The sequence below is a fragment of the Mercenaria mercenaria genome, chromosome 16, assembly GCF_021730395.1.
Source record: "Mercenaria mercenaria strain notata chromosome 16, MADL_Memer_1, whole genome shotgun sequence".
Lineage (NCBI taxonomy): Eukaryota > Metazoa > Mollusca > Bivalvia > Venerida > Veneridae > Mercenaria > Mercenaria mercenaria.
Window position 1 is genome coordinate 65,214,224 of NC_069376.1, and position 19,597 is coordinate 65,233,820.

At 34.1% G+C, this 19,597-nt stretch overlaps 1 protein-coding gene across 1 annotated transcript; it reads right to left on the reverse strand.

Moving 5' to 3' along the window:
- Positions 1 to 806: 806 nt before the first annotated feature.
- LOC123541423 (cholecystokinin receptor-like) lies at positions 807 to 4,407 on the reverse strand. Its single transcript, XM_045326883.2, has 2 exons — positions 2,803 to 4,407; positions 807 to 2,248 (listed from the first exon to the last, which is right to left on the reverse strand). Exon 1 carries the CDS (start codon positions 4,032 to 4,034, stop codon positions 2,850 to 2,852), a length of 1,185 nt encoding a protein of 394 aa, XP_045182818.2. The 5' UTR covers positions 4,035 to 4,407; the 3' UTR covers positions 807 to 2,248; positions 2,803 to 2,849.
- Between the last annotated feature and the right edge of the window lie 15,190 nt (positions 4,408 to 19,597).

A 19,597-nucleotide genomic window follows, 5' to 3' on the forward strand; every position in this document is an offset into this window, starting at 1 on the left:
TATTTGAATCTAAATTTAAATTCTCGTCAGTGTTATATTATAAAAGTGATTGTATAGCTTTGATATGTTCAATTCATTTGAATTTGTAGAAACTTTTACATATTGTTTTTTTTTTTTTTAATTTCCTTTCAAAACCTGCGTGGCTGTGATTTACTTAAATTCGTAAACTTTTTTCTTTCTTGTAATTTATATTTGTTTTTGCTAATACGTAAATCGCGATTGCATTCGTATTTAGAGCGTACAAAATTATGTCTCAAATTAATATCAGATTTATTTCTTAAAAATAAATTTCTAGATTTCTTAAAATTCGCTCGTGTAATAAAACAATCAGCGTTAAACCATGGCTGGAGTAAAACCCTGCGTTTCAGAGGTTAATATACGTTCTTGTCTAAATACTGTTTGGGCAGGCGTTTTTGATGTGCGAACGAAAGAATCTGTCACCTCATCCATGTTTCGTGACTATGCATACGATCAGTAAGGGTTGAACATATATTTTCTTCCCTATTCAAAATTTGTTTAAAATAATTTATTTTTTCACTATCCCATTTCAATATCAGCTCTGTTTTTAAAATTTCATTACGTGTTTGTTGATGAGATTCTGGTTTATTAATATATTAAACGAAATACCCGAATGATCGGAAAACTCGTTCGGTTCTAACACTTGGAAGTGAGAAATACAATTTAAGTTATGAATATTCAATAACAAGTAATCAACTACACTTGAAACATTCAATGAATGGTCACACTTCAATCAAACAACTGCTTCCTATCCAACACATTTGACTTGCAATTTTCCAATTCAATACAATTTCAATTCTGTATTACTCTCATTTCATGATACACATGATGATATGAGGCAAATTTGACATATAATATCAGTGAGGTTAAATATTATACATTTAACATGGTTATACAAAGGGAGATGATCCTTTCAATAGTCTATAGAACAAAAAAATTAATTCATTTATAGTAATGACAATAATGCCTGACAAAAAAGGATTTATATTTCACCACTTTCATAAATCACTGTATTAAAAACATCACCCAAATATTTTAATGATGTCGTTAATAAACATACATAGCTTTCTATATTCAACATGATTGTTAAAATTGGTTGTCATTAATTTTTCAAATGGTATGATATTAGGGTTCCTTATGTATTGTGGTTTAATAATTTTTTTTCTTGCAATATTTAATGTTGAACATTCTAAGAGATAATGAAACTCATCGCCAATATTTTGATTACATAAAGTACCTTTTCTTAATTCCAAAGGTTTCTATAGGCAGTATGTTTTAACGATATTGCTCGAAAACGATTAAAAAATTATTTCTAGCTTTTGAAATAATTTAGACTGTCAATAATTCTTACTGAGTAGTAAATTTGGTTAAAAAATAAATGACGACTACACGATATCATTGTTAAAATGCCTAAAGTAAATATGTTAAATGTAGCTAGATTTTCCGTGACTGCAAGCACTGGTAAACATCACTGGTAACCATAACAACAAATTCTTGCGGGTATTACTTAGTTCACGATCAAATTTCTTTTTCACATTTGTAATATGCATACACCAAATTTTATATTAAAACAAACAAACAAACAAACAAACAAATGCAGGTTTCGTGTTTGTATAACAATAACAAATTTATACAAAAAAGATTCAAAGGCAGTCTACGACAGTTTAAGACATTCCTTGAGTAAAGACGATGAAAAGGAAAACATTTCAACAAGATATCTATTTTGTCCGGTTTCTTTAAAAAAAAAGAGAACAAGATTGTATTGTTTCATACTGTGAAAATACTGATCCGACAGTTTGCCCTTCATTGGAAATATATGTGAACTTAATTAATATTTTAGTTTTAAAGATTCCATTCTACGTTAAATATAAACTAGGTAACCATCGCTTTACTCTTTTGTTCCTTTGTTCCATATATTTGATATTTCTTCGTTAAAATTCGAAGTCTACTGTATGAAGATTTCTTCGGTTGGACGGCTGAAATCTATTTATTATTTCGTGGGAATTATTGTTACGTTGACATCTCTTGTGAATCAAAAATGACGTCACCAAATGCCTGTAACGTTGTCATGTTTTCATATCCATAGGAACAATATTACTTTTCTGCGTTGAGAAGAAGAGTTCAGCTCATTCAAATGAATGGTGTAAATGTTCTGTACAGATCGGCACGAATCGGCCCTTGGCACTAAACGGGAAGATATAATAGTCCATTTCATACGCGTATTTCTCACCTAAAAGACAAAGTTCAACCAGTTGGTACTATGCATATTCAACAATTAATTTTACCTATAACGTTGACGAAAACATGAAATACCTGAATTATCTCTGCAATAAGGAACATTGAGAAAATGAGATAATATAGCTTGTAGAATGCCTTGTGAGGTGAGCTGCCCACAAGACGCAGGTTTGAACGTCCACGGGTCAGGTCAAAGACAAGAACACTTAAAACTTCCGTGTACATTCATATATCTATACCAATATATATACATGCATTGAAACGTGGCTCAGACATACATGTAACTTTTTAACGGATTTCTGATAATCTAGCGAAGCTTGATGTATATGTTAAACATGATGTGAAGTAATGTCGCACCTGTTTGGGAATCTCTGCCGCATAAAAGATTTAGGTCCTAAGGCCAAGGTCATAGACAAGGATACTTACAACTTTTATACACATTCATATATAGTATTTAATACAAGCACATATATTTTACATATTCTATCTTAAACTACATTCAATTGCACATGATATTAGGGTTTATTAATCTTTGATAATTAAACATACCATGTATGATGTGTGAATGTTCTCGATAAAAGTGTTTGAATTGGAGGTCAAGGAGTGCCAGAGCTCGAGGAAACCGTGCACCTATCAGTTAACCTTTTGCAACATGGACAGAACGTCATGTAGAAAAATGCTCGAAATTTCGAGTTAAACAATCCGTAGGTTAAAGGATTAATTGCTGAATTCAGAAAATATGATCGCAGACCAATTTGAAGGGCAACTAATCCAGCGTCAGAAAGAGTTTCCCAGTCATATGTGCCTTGGAAGGCTCTCCAGAGCGATAAAACTAGGTGTGGCAAAAAACTAACAATAAATACTGTCGTTATAACAAACATTACTGTTGTAAATTTCATAGTTTTGACGCTAACATGTTCTTTTGGTTTGTTAGGATCAATTTTAGAGTGAATTTCACTTCGTGTAGAATGAGCTTCAATGACACCTTCTGTTTCACGATTTGTCTTTCTTTTGTTTACGTTTACTTTTGGACTGTTGTTTTCGGTCATATGACTTTCAACGGTATGAGAGTATGGCGATTTTGGTCGAGTGTACTTAATTTGTGCTTTGTTGTGTTTATATATAGCTCTTCCAACAAGACTGTACAGCACAAAAAGAATAATGGTCGAAATTATAAAAGCAAGAAGAAAAAATCCATTGAAAATCCACAGATATATCTTGTATGAGGCTTCTCTTGTAGTTGTACAGTCAAAACCTTGCAGCTCGATGCCATCCTCTGTCTGTACATTACTAGGTACAGACGTGTAGAATATTGCTGCAGGCCAGGATAGTAACAACGAAAATGGAATAGAAATTCCACATGCTATTTTAGCCTCTTTATTTTTGAACTGCTTCTTAAATGGTCTGCAAATTTTTCTGTACCTGTCAATAGCTATAACTATTAGAGTAAATGCACTGCCAATTGCTGTAAAATAGTTCACGAATCTCATAACTTTACAAGCACTGGCGTAAGGAAAATTGTAGAACAATCTTATGTCCACAATTTCAATCGGAATGGACAAAGTGCATAAGGTAAGATCATACATTGCAACACTGAGAATAAACATATTATCTGAGCTTCTTCTTGACTTGAAACCGTAGTAGTAGCAAATTAAAATATTGCCACTTATTCCAGCCAGCATTAAAACTACCAAATACACAAAAGCAGGTATCATCAGAGCTGCTTTTTCGTTGTTAAGCTGTTCAAGCAATGCACCCTTGTTTATTGTTGTGTTATTCATTTTTGTACAAGACTAGCTATTTTACTTGTAAGTTATTAATTTCAGCAAATTACGTAGCCGATCTAGCAGATTTAGATTAATCCATTGCTATGTGTTATCCCATTAACATAAATGACGCTAAAATATTTCTCAAACAATTTTATTGTTTGCCATCGCATTTTCGTTCCGAAGCATCTCGTAAAATCGCCAAAAAACACCAAAAGTCACATAGTGGTAAAATGTTCGACAGGAAATCAATACAACAAAGATACCTTTTATACCGTTAGAAGGGAGAGTAATAAAACATATTCATACATGATCACGTACTCCCTCTTGACACAAACTGACGTGAATAATCCTTGAAAATTAAGATTTCCACTTTTTTTATTTTATACTTGAAATCGGGAAGTTTAAAAGTTGCGTCGTCGTTTTATAGTTGCTAAATTCATAGGGAGTTTCCAAACAAAAAGAACAACAGCAAATAAATTTCAAACAACTGCACTTTAATTACGCTGCATTTGTCAACTGAAAAGAATTATCACTCGAGAAATCAGTTTGCTGACCAGAGAGTTTCTATTTTTGTACTGTATAACTGTGTAGGACCGAGGACCATATACTTCTCAGGTCTCATTAATAACACGTGCGAAAAAGATGATCCTATTGTTCACAGATATGAAGACTGGGATCTACTTCTTCACAAAAGACAGTCAAATATTTCACAAATTATTAGGTGATTCGAGGACGACCTGTTGTCAAACAACACACACCTGATAGGCGTTATTCCGGTAAACATGATGCAATGAAATTGGCTCAAAAAAGAATTCAGTTATGCTGCCAAGAAAATGAAAACAATGTAATATAAAACATCCTGATCTAAGGGAAGTAACTGCATCTTAATTTGCAGCTGATGCAATGCACGAAAACTTAACACGTTGATACAGTGCATTCAGTTTTACTGATTTATTTTAAAACCCTTCGGGGCGCATTTATTCAGTGCTAATGTTCGCGCATATAAAACTCAGTTATGCTTTTGGACCAGTAAGTTAACATTTAGTGGTATTCAGTTCAAGCCCCATTTCGGGCGCAGTCTAAGCCCTATTATGGGTTTATCTATTGTGTTTATTCTTTTATGGACTTTAACGGATTGTTTTAAGGTCATGTTTTAAATATTTTTGATAAAATGACTGCTCTGTCTATTACCGACCTGATCTCTAGATCGGCCATAACGAAAAAGGACGGAACAAGACTTCAATCCAGGCACAATGATCCCCTCTGCACTTATATCGAACTCCAATAACTCACGGATATAGATTTACGATAGCCGAAACAGTATCTGCAGTTGATGCAGGCCAATATGTTCTTCACATTTCAATTTTAATGTGAAGTTTTATCAAAACCTATGTAGTTTTACTAAACATGTGCATTTTCACAATTTTTTCAATTTTTCATACTGATAAGATTTGTGTTTTGATTCCATACCTTATGTTTTTATTTCGATGTAAATGAGGTGTGGAACCAAAATTTGTAGTCCTGTTTGGCGCCATATAACCTATACTGTGTTGGTGCGCCGTAAAACCCAAATTAATAAATAAATAAATTGTCCAAATGCCGTAACCAAATGAAGACGAAATTGTAAAATATTTCTTAAACACTTTAAGAAATCGTATGACTTTTGTAACTTTTAAAGCATCTTTAATATATAACAATAAGCTTACTTACCTTGTTAAGTGAGACACCAGACCCGACTATAACCAATCAGTTGAGGACAAATACCAGTGCAAGAATGCCATACTCTTACCACACGACCAAAACGCTGTATTTAAATGTGGTATTATTATGAAAATTGCCAGAACAACACAGCCAAAGACTAAAAGTAAATGCAAGGCATTTGCGTTTTGTGGCTTTTGGTGTGTGTTGACCTTCTTGTAATTTATAGAAGAGGATGGGTTTGTAAGCTAAACTATATCCTTAGCTGAAATACATGTCTTAATGCGTCCTGCAAAATTGAGTATGGGAAGAATGAGTTACGGAGAATCTTGTTTAGACAGAAAGCAGAACTAAAAATATAAAGCGAGCATAATAACGTGCATTTTTCCAGCGATCATTATGTTGACCTAGCAACACCATAATGCTACGTCCAGCATACAATTCTCTAGTTATCAATTATATACGAATATAATTTTTGCCAAAGGCAAAAGAACATAAAAAGGTTCTAACATACTGTGCCCCTTTATTGTTAGGATCTAATCGTCCTCATAATATAGATCAACGAGATTTAAAACCGGTACATTATTTCATTATATATGAACAAAAACAATTCAAAATTCAAATAAGTATGTAACGACATTGTTAATATTAGTATGAATTTTAATACAATGAGACACATCATCCCGGTCCGTATTCAATAGTGAGAACGAGGACTAAATAACCTTTCCGCACAAAGTCTCCTCCTCCACTCCTTTCCCAACACCCACTCTTCTTTAATTTTATGGTAAAAAATTAAACGAAATGAACATAAAGTTTGAAATTATAACGTCTCACGTGACAACTAACTATTTTAAGCGAAATGAACTGAAAATTAGTAAACAAGACATTGTAACACACACTCATATACATTTTTACATAACTGATTTTAGATATGCTTTACATTTTTACATGGATGTTTTTAAATATGTTTTACATTATTCATAGTGTTCTTTACATTTTAACATGGATGTTTTTAGGTATGCTTTACATTCTTACATCAATGTTTATGCTTTACAGTTGGCGTTTGCAATATGACTTCTTCTCGGCGATATATGACCATTTTGTGTCGATTCGCTGTAAAACCCAACGCACTCACTCACTCACTCACTCACTCAAAGACATAAAGCAGAATATTGGTCGCTTTGATCAAATTAAACAAGATGATTTTGTCTGGGGTATTTGCCAGGAGAATTCTTTATGTATACCACAGAGATACTGTAGAGCAAAATACACTCAACCCAACACACGCATGCACGCAAACACATCCTATTCGTTTTGATTAAAGCTGACAATATAATCCGACAATCTGTTATAGAACTTTTATTACATGTGTATTTTACAACAATATGTTAAAATTAAACACTTTATGTCTTTCTGACCTTTTGACAAAGTTTGCACTCCATATATCAGAAAGTAAAATATATCATAGACTTCCACTAAGGGGCGTGAAAGGTGTTGCACATTTATTACCACTCATGAACAGATTAAATTAGACGTGGCTGCTTCTTAAACGGCCTTTAAACTGTCCTGTACATAACGGTCTATAGGTATATACATTTCCAACTATACACACTTCCAACTGCTCCGAAATAATTCACAAACCTCATAAGTTCGCAGGCTCCACTATATGTGAATAAGAAGAAATATCGCAGGTCAACAATTTCTATTGGAATCGATAAATGACATAGAATGAGATCGTAAACAGCCATTGTCGAGATGAAAATGGCATTTGAGCTTTGTCTAGATTTAGAAATGTAGACCATAGCGTTCCCAATCAGTTGTATATCATGAGAACTTCTAAAATCGCCATCACTGGTGTCATAAGGAAATCCTTGTCTTTGTTTAAAGTATTAAACAATGCATCTTTTTTATCGAAAGTATCAGTAAGTAGTACCATTCGCATTGGCGCATTAAGTTGAAACGTTTAGTTTATATGTAAAACGAACAAATGATCGTTTCTTCTCAATTTGTCCCTTTAACCTGCATATATTCAAGACGTCGGAAAAAGTAATTACGGGTTTAACATGTGTCGTTTGAATTTTAGTATTATATGCACATAATTTAAGAATTTTCAAAACAAAAATAACAACTGTTTATAGTTTATCTTATCCACACCCTATAAACAACTGTATCCCCCCCCCCCCCATCCCCCCGCCCTCTTCCTGCTGCGAACGATCCAAACAATATACTGAGAGCTTAAAGTTGTAAAACACCATTCTACAGTGACTGATATGCTTTGATGGTATGTATATTAAGATTTTATTGGAAGCTGAAATAATTTGTTTCTGTATATAATGTATTAGTCTAATTACAAGTAAAATTATAGCAAAAAACTTGATTGATCACTGATTTTGTCCAGAAACTGTACATTGTCGGCGTCATAAGTACATTATTTCTTGCTTAAAGAATGATATACATGTAAATCCCACTGTTTCATGGATAAAGAAACAATCTCCTATTTGTTTATAACCGTCAATGAAAGAAGATTCGGTGTGATTTCCTGACTGTGTGTATGTTTGCTTGAGTACTGTACAATTTTTGCGACATTTGTAAAAGTGATAGTATGCCTGCTTGCAACTGACTTATTTATAAAATATTGACTTAAGGACAGATTCCTGGCGTCTACAAACGTTATCACTGTCAAATGTAAATTATTTCAAACAAATAACGGTCAAATCAAGACAGGTAGTAAACACGACAGCTGTATGTCCAGACGCAGGGTACTTGTGGGTGCAACAGTTTTTAAAAAGGCAGTGGTTTCGAATACGGTTCCGTAATCAAAGCCTCCGATTCTAGGATTACGAAAGTTCCGTATTCTTAGACAACCCTATAAGGATGGATCATTTTGTTTGCAGACGGACAGACAGACAGACAGACAGACAGACATTCACACGGACAGATAGATAGATGGACGGGGTCAACCTATATTCCCCTCCTGTCTCATCTAATCGACATTTTGAAGTCGTCAGGTTACATTTCTTCGGGTGACTTCCATAGGAAATTGACAGACGGTTAATTTCTTGCATGACATAGTAGGGTCCCTGTGTATTTTTCAGTTTCTAATTCTGTATTTTATGATAGTATATGTCTATAAAACCAACACGGAATACTTGCACGTAAACGATTCTGAAGCATTCAATTCATCATAGAATTAGGTAGGATAGCGAGTCACAAACACTCCGCCCCCACCTCGTTGGATTGGAACATCCATAGCACGAGGGGTTCGACATTAAATGACATTATATACATGATGACTGATCAATTGAGACAATTTTGTATGTAATTTTTATTTTATTTACGCCCTTAAAGGACATAAATCACCTACTGTAGTCGCAAAATGGAATATAGAGTCAGTCGCAAATACCAGTTCAGATCAAATATCAAAATTGGAAAGTCGGCATACAGAGGATTATTTTTTTATACCGACTGGATAAAAAGTGATTTCTTTCAATAACGCAACAGATATGCAACATCTTACTTACATACATTTGTTTATTTCAGAAAATGTCACGGATTATTGGATTGCAAATCAATTTGACGCGTTATTCATCAGTTTCGTGACTTGGTCGTGTGAATTTTCATGCAATGAGTACGATCAGTCAACATTTTGTCAGCATTTTGTAAACATTAATTGTCTGTTCCATGTATTATATCACCATATATACATATTTAGGTTAGACGTTTACCATAAATACACATACCGGGTAAAGCAAAATAATTAATTTCAAGACAATTTCTTACCTTCAACCTGTCTTTTTATTGTTTTGATCGGTCGCAACAGGAGGAGGGGCAGTACAGTAGTTTATAGGGTGTGTTATCTCCTTCCACATATTTCACTATAAGATAAAAACGACCGTCATTCAATGAAACACGGAAATATAACAACAAAAGAAAAACGCATGTCATTGGAAATGTCGGTACAAAGTCATAAGGAAATTAAATCTTAACGTGTAAAGCTTTAAATTGTAACATATACATTGTAAATATACATAAATACATATGTTTTCAAAAATAAATGTTAGCATAAGCGTACATATTTTGTAACACAGAAAACAGAGTTAAACTTCACAGACTTAAACTTACAACCTAAAGATATGGCAAAGAGTTGGAATATACAATCTGTATTAGGCAGCTAACAAAGAAAGCGACACAGATGGATGCTTAAAATAAGTTGAAATAAAAAAGTGACTTCGGGAAAAGCTGACTGTCTGCTTAAGGCAAGTGGCCGCATAATACAGGTTGCTGTTAAAACAGGTTCAACTGTTCTATGGTTTCTGTGTTTAGCTTATTTTCAAGAGTCCGAATCTTCTGAATGGTTCGTACTTCATAACACACAATTTGCAGTTTTGAATAAAAAACGGGGGAAAAAACAACAACATATATAGCCACTGAAATTAACATTCTTAATTTATTAAAGTATTTCTTCAAATGTGGCTTCTACAAAGTATAAGGGACATTCAAACGTATCGTAAAACCTCATTCAAAGACGGTGTCTCTACTGAGAATAAAGCGCTAGAGCAGCGCATGCATGGATGTCAATGTTACAGATATGTTATGGTTAAATAAAGTAAAAATACAGCTGTACAACCAGGACGAATGCACATACAGGATCATCCACATTGAAACGGTCAGTGGTAGAATACAGGCACATTTAGGCTGATTGGATATGCACAAATCCCTATTGTTATTCTCCCACTAAGTTCTAAAATTACCGGACAATAAAAACAAAAGTTGTCTAGACAAGGGGAATCCCAAACAAATGTATAAGGTATCAAATGTAGAAAATATTCAAACCGCAGAAATGATCTTGTAACTACATTCATTTTTATAAATTAATATGCATATTACGTTACAATTACTCAGCCCTAAGACAACCACAAAGGTGGACCCAACGAAACAGGTTAAGGTTTCCGATTTTCAATTTGACACCTTTTATAATAACATGAGTTGTTTAATGAAAAACATTTATCATTATCTACCTTTATAATGGGCTTAACATTTTATTGACTACGTAAAAGTACAACTTTACTTTCTAACTGAATTTACTTCCGGGATAGTGCATAAATTGCAACCGTCTGTTGTTTTATTGAAACTTGAGAGCTTGGGCCTTTTTATGGGTAATTAAATGATTAAACCCAATATTTCGAAACATATTTATTTTTAGCACTTACATCACTATGTAATTGTATCGAGCTTTACAACACAACATCAAGTTAAAGTTTACCTTGTTCACAGAACGGCATTACACGTTGACTTGCATTTTGTACTGCTGTAAAGCATAATGATAAAACTTTTAAAAATGCCTTGTGAGGTGTGTCGTCCGTAAGATGCAGGTTTGTACGTTCATTTGTCAAGGTCACAGGCAAGAACACTTAAAGATTTCGTGTACATTCAAATATCTTTACCAGATACATGCATTAAAACGAGCCTCAGATATACATATAACGTTTTGATTGGTTTCAACTGGTTTTAGATATTCCAGAGAAGCATGATGTTCATATTGAACATGATGTGAAGTAATGCCGCACCAGCTTAGGAATCTCTGGTCTCAAGAAAGGCTAAGTTTATAGACAATGATACTTTATACCATTTACACGCATTGATATGCAATATTTAATATCAGCATATACGATTTGCATATTTTGTCTCAAACTACATTTAATTTGACATCATTAATATATCATAACTAGACATAACATCTATGTTGTGTGAACGTTCTCCAGAAAAGAGTTTCGATTGGAGGTCATGGAGTGTACTTGATATTGTACCGTTGTACCAGAGCTGCTCGGGGAATCGTGCGTCTATCAGTTATCCTTTTGCAACACAGACAAAACTTCGTATAGATAAATGCTCGAAATTTCGAGTTAAAACATTCGTAGATAAAAGGATTAATTGCTGAATTCAGAAAATATGATGTCAGACCAATTTGAAAGGCAACTAATTCAGCACCAGAAAGAGTTTCTCCTTCATATGTGCCTTGGAAGGCTCTCCAGAGCGACAAAGCCAGGTTTGGCAAAAAGCTAACAATAAATACCATCGTTATAACAGACATTATTGTTGTAAATTTCATAGTTTTGACGCTAATCTGTTCCTCAGTTTGAATTTCACTTCCTGTAGAATGGGCCTCACTAACACCTTCTGTTCCACTATTTGCCTTTCTTTTGTTTACATTTTCTTTTGGACAGCTGTTATCGGTCATATGACTTTCAACAATAGGATGGCATGGCGATTTTGGTCGAGTGTTCTTAATTTGTGATTTGTCGTGTTTATATATAGCTTTTCCAACAAGACCGTACAACACAAAAAGAATAATGGCCGAAATAATGAAAGCAAGAAGAAACAAAACATTGAAAATCCACAGCTATATCTTCTATGAGGCTTCTCTTCTTGTTGTACCATCAAAACCATGCAGCTCGATGCCATCCTTTGTAAATACATCCACAGGTACAGACGTACGCGTTTCATAATAAAATGAAATGATGAAATTTTCGAGCAAATGCGACAAAAATTACCGTTATATGGTCCCTATAGCAAGTCTACAGATCGTACAGACTGACAAAACTTACCTGAATCTATAAGTGACCATAAAAATAAAAGATATAAACCAAACCGTGCTACTTTAGTTGCTGAAAAATATTTTTTTGATAAATAAGGTATATTTACGTGTTTCTTTTAACGTTTGGACCTGGTACCCATGTTCGAGCCCGGGCGACCCTTAGGATCGGGTTTGAACCTTGTGCTTTACCTTTTCTGAAATAATTATTGGAAAGTTCTAGAAATACACGTAATTTATTAAGATATCTTTAGTACTTTTGTCGTAATATTTGATTGAAAATGACCTTTTTTTTCAATTCATGCCCCGGGCTCGACCTCTTCTAGAGACCGGTCTGACCTAACCAGGGGGTTCTGAATGTCTTTTATTGTGTAGTATGTCATAATATCTAGCTAAAATGTCAAACCCTTTGAGAAAAATACAGATTTTGACATATTAATTTCGATTTCAAAAACTCGATATAAGGGACATATCCGACACCTGGACCGTAGGTGTGAGAGGGAAAATGTTCGAATCTGACCTTAATCTTTTGCATATCGACTGCGTAATTCCAGCGTGATTTTGCCTGGGCGTGTCTATCATTTTAAGCCCTTTAGAAAAAAATGCATGATTTTATTTGGTAGTTAGAGCTAAAAATGAAAAATGATATGGTGAAAAGTGATATCTAAAAAAAAAAAAAAAAAAACAAGACGAAACAAATGTATTATTGTGGGAACTTGGAATTTTCGACTTCCTCAGTTTTTTCGGTTGATTTTTTAAGGTCAGGGTTAGGGGTCGGTCAATCTGTACGTTTGTTTTGTTTTTAACGCCGTTTTTCAACGGTATTTCAATCATGTAACGGCGGGCAGTTAACCTAACCAGTGTTCCTGGATTCTGTTCCAGTACAAACCTGTTCTGTGCAAGTAACCGCTAACTTCCCCACATGAATCAGAGGTGGAGGCCTAATTATTTCAGACACAATGTCGTTTATCAAATAGTCACGGAGAACATACGCCCAGCCCTGCGATCCGTAGACCGATGCTTTACCTTCTGAGCTATGTGGTCGGGTCAAGGTCAACCGTTTGGTAGATCTACTTGGGGACCAACCAAAGTCCGTCGGAAGATCCCGACCGGGTTCACTGTCTAAGTTGAAAAACAAAATACTTCAACTTTGACCCGTTTGAGCTTTGACTGTTTCTTTGGTTACTACTATTTTGATACTGGGGTCATCATTTAAATGTTCAGAATTACCTAAGTTTTATTTTTGAATGGAACGGTGGCAGGCGGACTTATTTTCTTAGTATAAAATATTGCCGACACCGGTGCGGGGATTGTTTTTTATTTTTTACTGTTTTACCAGTTATTCCCCTTTACATAAAAAGGCCCATTTTAGCGCAAAGAAACGAATTTTGCTTGACAACATACAATTGGAATGACTAAAATGTCATTCATATGACCTAATCAAAATGAAATTGAAAAAATAGGAATAAGAAGTTTATCAATGCCATTTTAAGCATACTTAAAATGACAAAGTTAGCAAAATAAATTCTTAATAATAATTAAAATTATTGCATATAAAATAGAGAAAAGTGGAAGCTTCACAGGTCGTCCAACACGACAAAAACGAAAATGTTGCAGGCTCGGTTTGATTGGGCCTGTTCATGGACGGTAGTGGAAATGCATGCTACCGTCCACGCCCTCTTAATTTTGACTCAACGATTTTCATACTGATGGCATAGTTAGCAAATTGAATACTTAATTATTATTAAAATATCTGCATATGAATTCTTTTGGCTGAATTATAAGAATCATTTTGATTTTCATTGGTTACAACATTAAAAGTAGTGTTATAATTAAAATATCAAAATTTACATATAAATATGAATAATGCGCTTCTAAACAGCAACATGAGAAATGTATTGGCATATTGAAACATCAACTACTATAATGTGTGAAGTGGCGCATATCCCCTTACGTACTAGAGAATGCTACAACCTACTTAACTTCAAAGTTTAAGTTTAAAATTATGTTGAAGACTGTTGCTGTTAATTAAAGGTGAAAAATAAATTAGAACTCTATGATGAAAATCGAATAGATCGTTTTGGAAATGTTAGAGAGTGAGAAAGCAAACATATCGTTCGTATTATTTAGCATAGATGATTTTGCACTGGTGTCGTTCCGAAAAGGCCGGTTCGTCAGCCGCAAGCTTCTATCCGCATGGCGCCTGGCATAGTGGTAGGAGTTGGGAGGTAATTGAGAAGCACAATAAAGGTGTCTCATCAGCCAATTTGGCTGGCCCTTTCAATAGGGGTGACACTGTGATAAACAAGACCGTTACCTTTATACGGAAGGCATATGTTTGATTTACACGAAACATCAAAGCATTAACCTTTCGTGAAAATATTAGGTATGTGGCGTTCACTGTTGATGTATAATTGTAATATTACATTTTGATGTTACGCTGAAACAGACAAATACCCTTTTGCATATTCATTTATATAAAAATATAAACAAACAAACAAACAAATAAAAATGGGAATAATGTTTATCTATTTCTTTTTGTTGGGTATACAGTAACATCGAAACGACACAACTAACTTTCCCAGGTTTTGTTTGAAGGGAAAGACTCCAGATGCCCCTCGAAACATTTTTTCGGGCTCAGGCCAGTACCTAGAGTAGATATACCAATCTTCGATAAATCAGCTGGTGGCTTCCTAACGTGAAGAATTTTACACCTAAAGTAAGGTTTCGATCCCACGTCGGTAGCAAGGAATTCGAAGTCAGCGAACTTGGCCATCCGGTCATGGAGGCATCTATAGAAGTAACGTTTGAAATGTTTACCATTATGAAACATTCCCGCTGATTTTCATATTGTGTGAATTGAGCAATTGTGCCTACGGTTTTCTTTTGCAAGTATTAAACTTATATATTCAATTCAATTTCGGTAACATAAATAATACATTCAATGATATTTACCGCCAGAAATTACAAATGGTTCGTCAAATACACCATACTTTTAGTTACAAAAGTTTACACGCCATGAGGGTCGGAAAGCACGAAAGTTACGTTCTTGAACGTATATATGAATCGTCATGCTTGAAATGTAAAATTAAGGAATGAAAGTAAATGTTTATATCTTCGTGGAAAAGATCTAACTGATATTGTCAATGTTCCCGATACGGAATATATATATATATATATATATATATATATATATATATATATATATATATATATATATATATATATATATATATATATATATATGAATGTATAAACACGAGCCGTTTCACCTTATGGGACTACAATAACATAGTAAGCGATTGTTTATTCATTTTATTTATGTTCTAGTAACCTTTGACACTGCATAACTTCTTCGTTATTTCTATGCATACAATTCGGTTGCTTAAACGTTAGAACATCAGAAAACTACAGGAATTAAAACATATCTTTGAAAAAGTCCCGATCTTTCGTCATTTGTTTGGTTGGTGCATGTTTACAAATTTAATGTTTGTAGGCCGTGATCTCCATGAAGCCGTGTAAAGTGATAATTTTGATGACATATTGGTTTTATTTTGTAACTGAGAGTGATCGTTAAGTGATCAGAAAGATCGGACAGTGGGATGTTATAAAAACGCGATGCTTTATTTAGATTAGAGAGTGAATCGCACTATACAATAAGGAATTTTAACTAAAGGTAAAATGCTCCTTTTATTTCGTTCACCGAAGAAAACATGGCGGACATGTGTAACACAGTTTAACGACGTTTTCTTGGAAAACTAACGCTCAACTCATTTACACTGTCATATCCTTGATTGATGAATATATATATTGTATACATATGAGAGACTTACGGTACCAAATACCTACACCGAAAATTTCTATGCATTTTCTTCCAGTACACTGTTGGGACATGCTTTTGAGTGTCATTGATACTTTATAATGTACTTGGAAATCAATGCAGTAAAGATACTTACACCATTAGAAGGAAGATTAATAAAATATGTTTAGAAATTATTACGTACTCCCTCTTGACACAAACTGACGTGAATAATCCTTGAAAATTAAGAATTCCACTTTTTCTAAAATGAACAAGGCTAAATAAATTTCAAACGACTGCACTTTTATTACGTTGAATTTGTCAGCTGATTAGAATTATTACTCGAGAAATCAAAGTTTGCTGACCAGAGAGTTGAACATATGACTACGATATAAATGATATGTAATAGAAATAGTAGGGGTTCACGAGAATAACCTCATTATTTGAGTGGCCCCTACGCTTTCTGTTTTGTTCTATGGTCCGCCATTATGAACAACGCATTCGGTTACTAATTTGGATTGACAAGTGAACATTCCTTTTTAAGCGCTGGTACTATCACGTGACAAGCGTGCTCTAACTTAAATAGAAAACGGTTTCAGAAAGTTCAACATTTCACTACAGTATTCTATATGTAGATGCGGCATATGACATGTTCTCTAACTTACTTAGAGTACAGCTTATAGCGAAGCCTCTTCCTCAGTTGAACAATATTACGGATAGAAGTTAACAGTTATAATGACCATGCATGTAAACCATTATACAAGCTTTGTCAAGGGAGACTAACATAAGTTAAAGATATATAAATTGCTTATGTCATTAAAATATTTTAACATTACTTTTAACCACCCCTAAAGTCACTTCTACTAAAGAATCATTGCCTTATAATATAACTTAAGTAATCCGTCAATTTAGTTCCTAGACTGACGTTTTGCTCTTATATGAACATATTTTAAGTAGCCAGGTTGCATACCGCTTAAAAAATGTTTGACTGTTGACATTAACTTTAAACGTAGAAAATCCTTATCAGTATATTTAAATTTGGATTTTTATTTTAAAGAATTACTGGGTCTGCATAACAGTGTAGTACCTTGTAGGAGCATACACTTCCTAAATCTCATTTGTGACACTTGTGAAAAATATGATCCTATTGTTCACAGATATGAAGACTGTGGTCTCATTTTTCACAAAAGACAGTCATAGATTTCGCAAATTATTGGGTAATTCGAGGACGCCCATTTGTCAATAAACACACACCTGATAGGCGTTATTCCGGTAAACATACTGCAATGAAATTGGCTAGAAAAATGAAGTCATAGTTCTGCTGCCAAGTAAATGAAAACAAAGTATTTGTTTTGTAAAACCATCCTGATCTAAGGGAAGTAACTGTGTCTTAATTTGGAGCTAATGCAATGCCTGTATCTTTTCTTGGAAATTGTATGTTTCTGGTATAGGTATCGTCTGCATTTATGTTAGGTGATATTAATTGTTTTGAATAGAAATATTCGCATCGTAAAAGTGGTTCCTGTTCTCATCTTGTTGGTTTGATTTTCATTTGTTTGGATGGCCGCTGTTTCCAAGAAGGTTCCCTTGTCCCTCTTTTGACGATGGTTAACGAAACTGAGTTATCATTCTTATGTTTTTTTATTGTATTAATTTAAATCGACGCATGGCTTGATCGCTGATTCCCAGGATCAGGCACGAAAAGTTAACACATTAATATAGTGCATTCAGTTTTACTGATTTATTTTAAAACCCGTCGGGGCGCATATATTCAGTGCTAAAGTTCGTGCATATAAAACAAAGTTATGCGTTTGGGGTAGTCAATTAGCATTTTGTGGTATTCAGTTTTAGCCCCATTTCGGGCACAGTCTAAGCCCTATTATGGGTTTATCTATTGTGTTTATCCTTTTGGGGACTTAAACGAATTGTTTTAAAGTCGTATTTTAAATAGTTTTGATAAAATGACTGCTCTGTCTATTACCGACCTGGTCTCTAGTTCGGTCGAATCGAAAAAAGACGATTCAAGACTTTAGTCCAGGCACAATGATCCCCTCTGTAATTATATCGAACTCTAATAACTCACGGATATAGATGAACTATACACGTAGTTGATGAAGTTAGATATGTCCTTCGCATTTCAATATTAACGTGCAGTTTAACCAAAAACTGAACACTTTTACTAAACATGTGCGTTTTGCAACTTTTCATCTTTTCATACTGGTAAGTTTTATCCACATGCTTTTATGCTCTTTAAATATTACAATAAGCTTACTTTCCTTGTTAAGTGAGACACCAGAACCAACTGTAACCAAGCAGTTGAGGACAAATACCAGTACAAGAATGCCATATTCTTACCACACGACCAAAACGCTGTATTTAAATGTGGTATTATTATGAAAATTGCCAGAACAACACAGCCAAAGCCCTAAAAGTCAATGCAAGGCATTTGGGCTTTGTGTTTTTGGTGTGTGTTGACTTTTTTGTAATTTATAGAAGCGGATGGGTTTGTAAGCTAAACCATACCCTCAGCTGAAATACATGTCTTAATGCGTCCTGTAAAATTGAGTATGGTAAAAATGAATTACGGAGAATCTTGTTTAGACAGAAAGCAGAACTAAAACTATAAAGCGAGCATAATAACGTGCATCTCGAGCGATCATTATGTTGACCTAGCATCATCAAAATGCTGTGTCTAGCATACAATTCTCTAGTTATTAATTATATACGAATATAATTTTTGCCAAGGGCAACAGAACCTTAAAAGGTTCTAACATACTGTGCCCCTTTATTGTTAGGATTTAATCGTCCTCATAGTATAGATCAACGAGATTTAAATCCAATACATTATTTCATTATATATGAAAAATCAAAGTCTTGAAATGTCTGATGGTTGCGGGTTTTTGGTAGATTTATTTTCTGTTTAAATGCCAGTCTATGAATATGCATGAATGAGAAACAAATACAAATTTAATGTGCCTCATATCCGCCTGACCTAGCTTGTGATATATCCATGGAATGGAATACCTTGTCATTGATAGATCTTATATAATCTAAATTGACAGTGTTAGTGGATACAGGTTGAATAAGATCTGCTTCATTGATCATTCATCCACACTGTTCATGAATGGGACTATTTTGTGTAGCACATGAACATCCTTTGGATGTGATTCGGAATAAAATAAAGATGCTATGATTGTCAGAAATACACTTTAACTTTGGTAGCGGGATAAACCCGCAACCAAAAACAATTCAAAATTCAAATAATTATGTAACGACATTGTTAATATTAGTATGAATTTTAATACAATGAGACACATCATCCCGGTCCGAATTCAATAGTGAGAACGAGGACAAAATAACCTTTCCACACAAAGCCCCCTCCTTCACCCCTTCCCAAACACTCACTCTTCTTTATTTTTATGATAAAAAATTAAACGAAATGAACATAAAGTTTGAAATTATAACGTCTCATGTGACAACTAACTA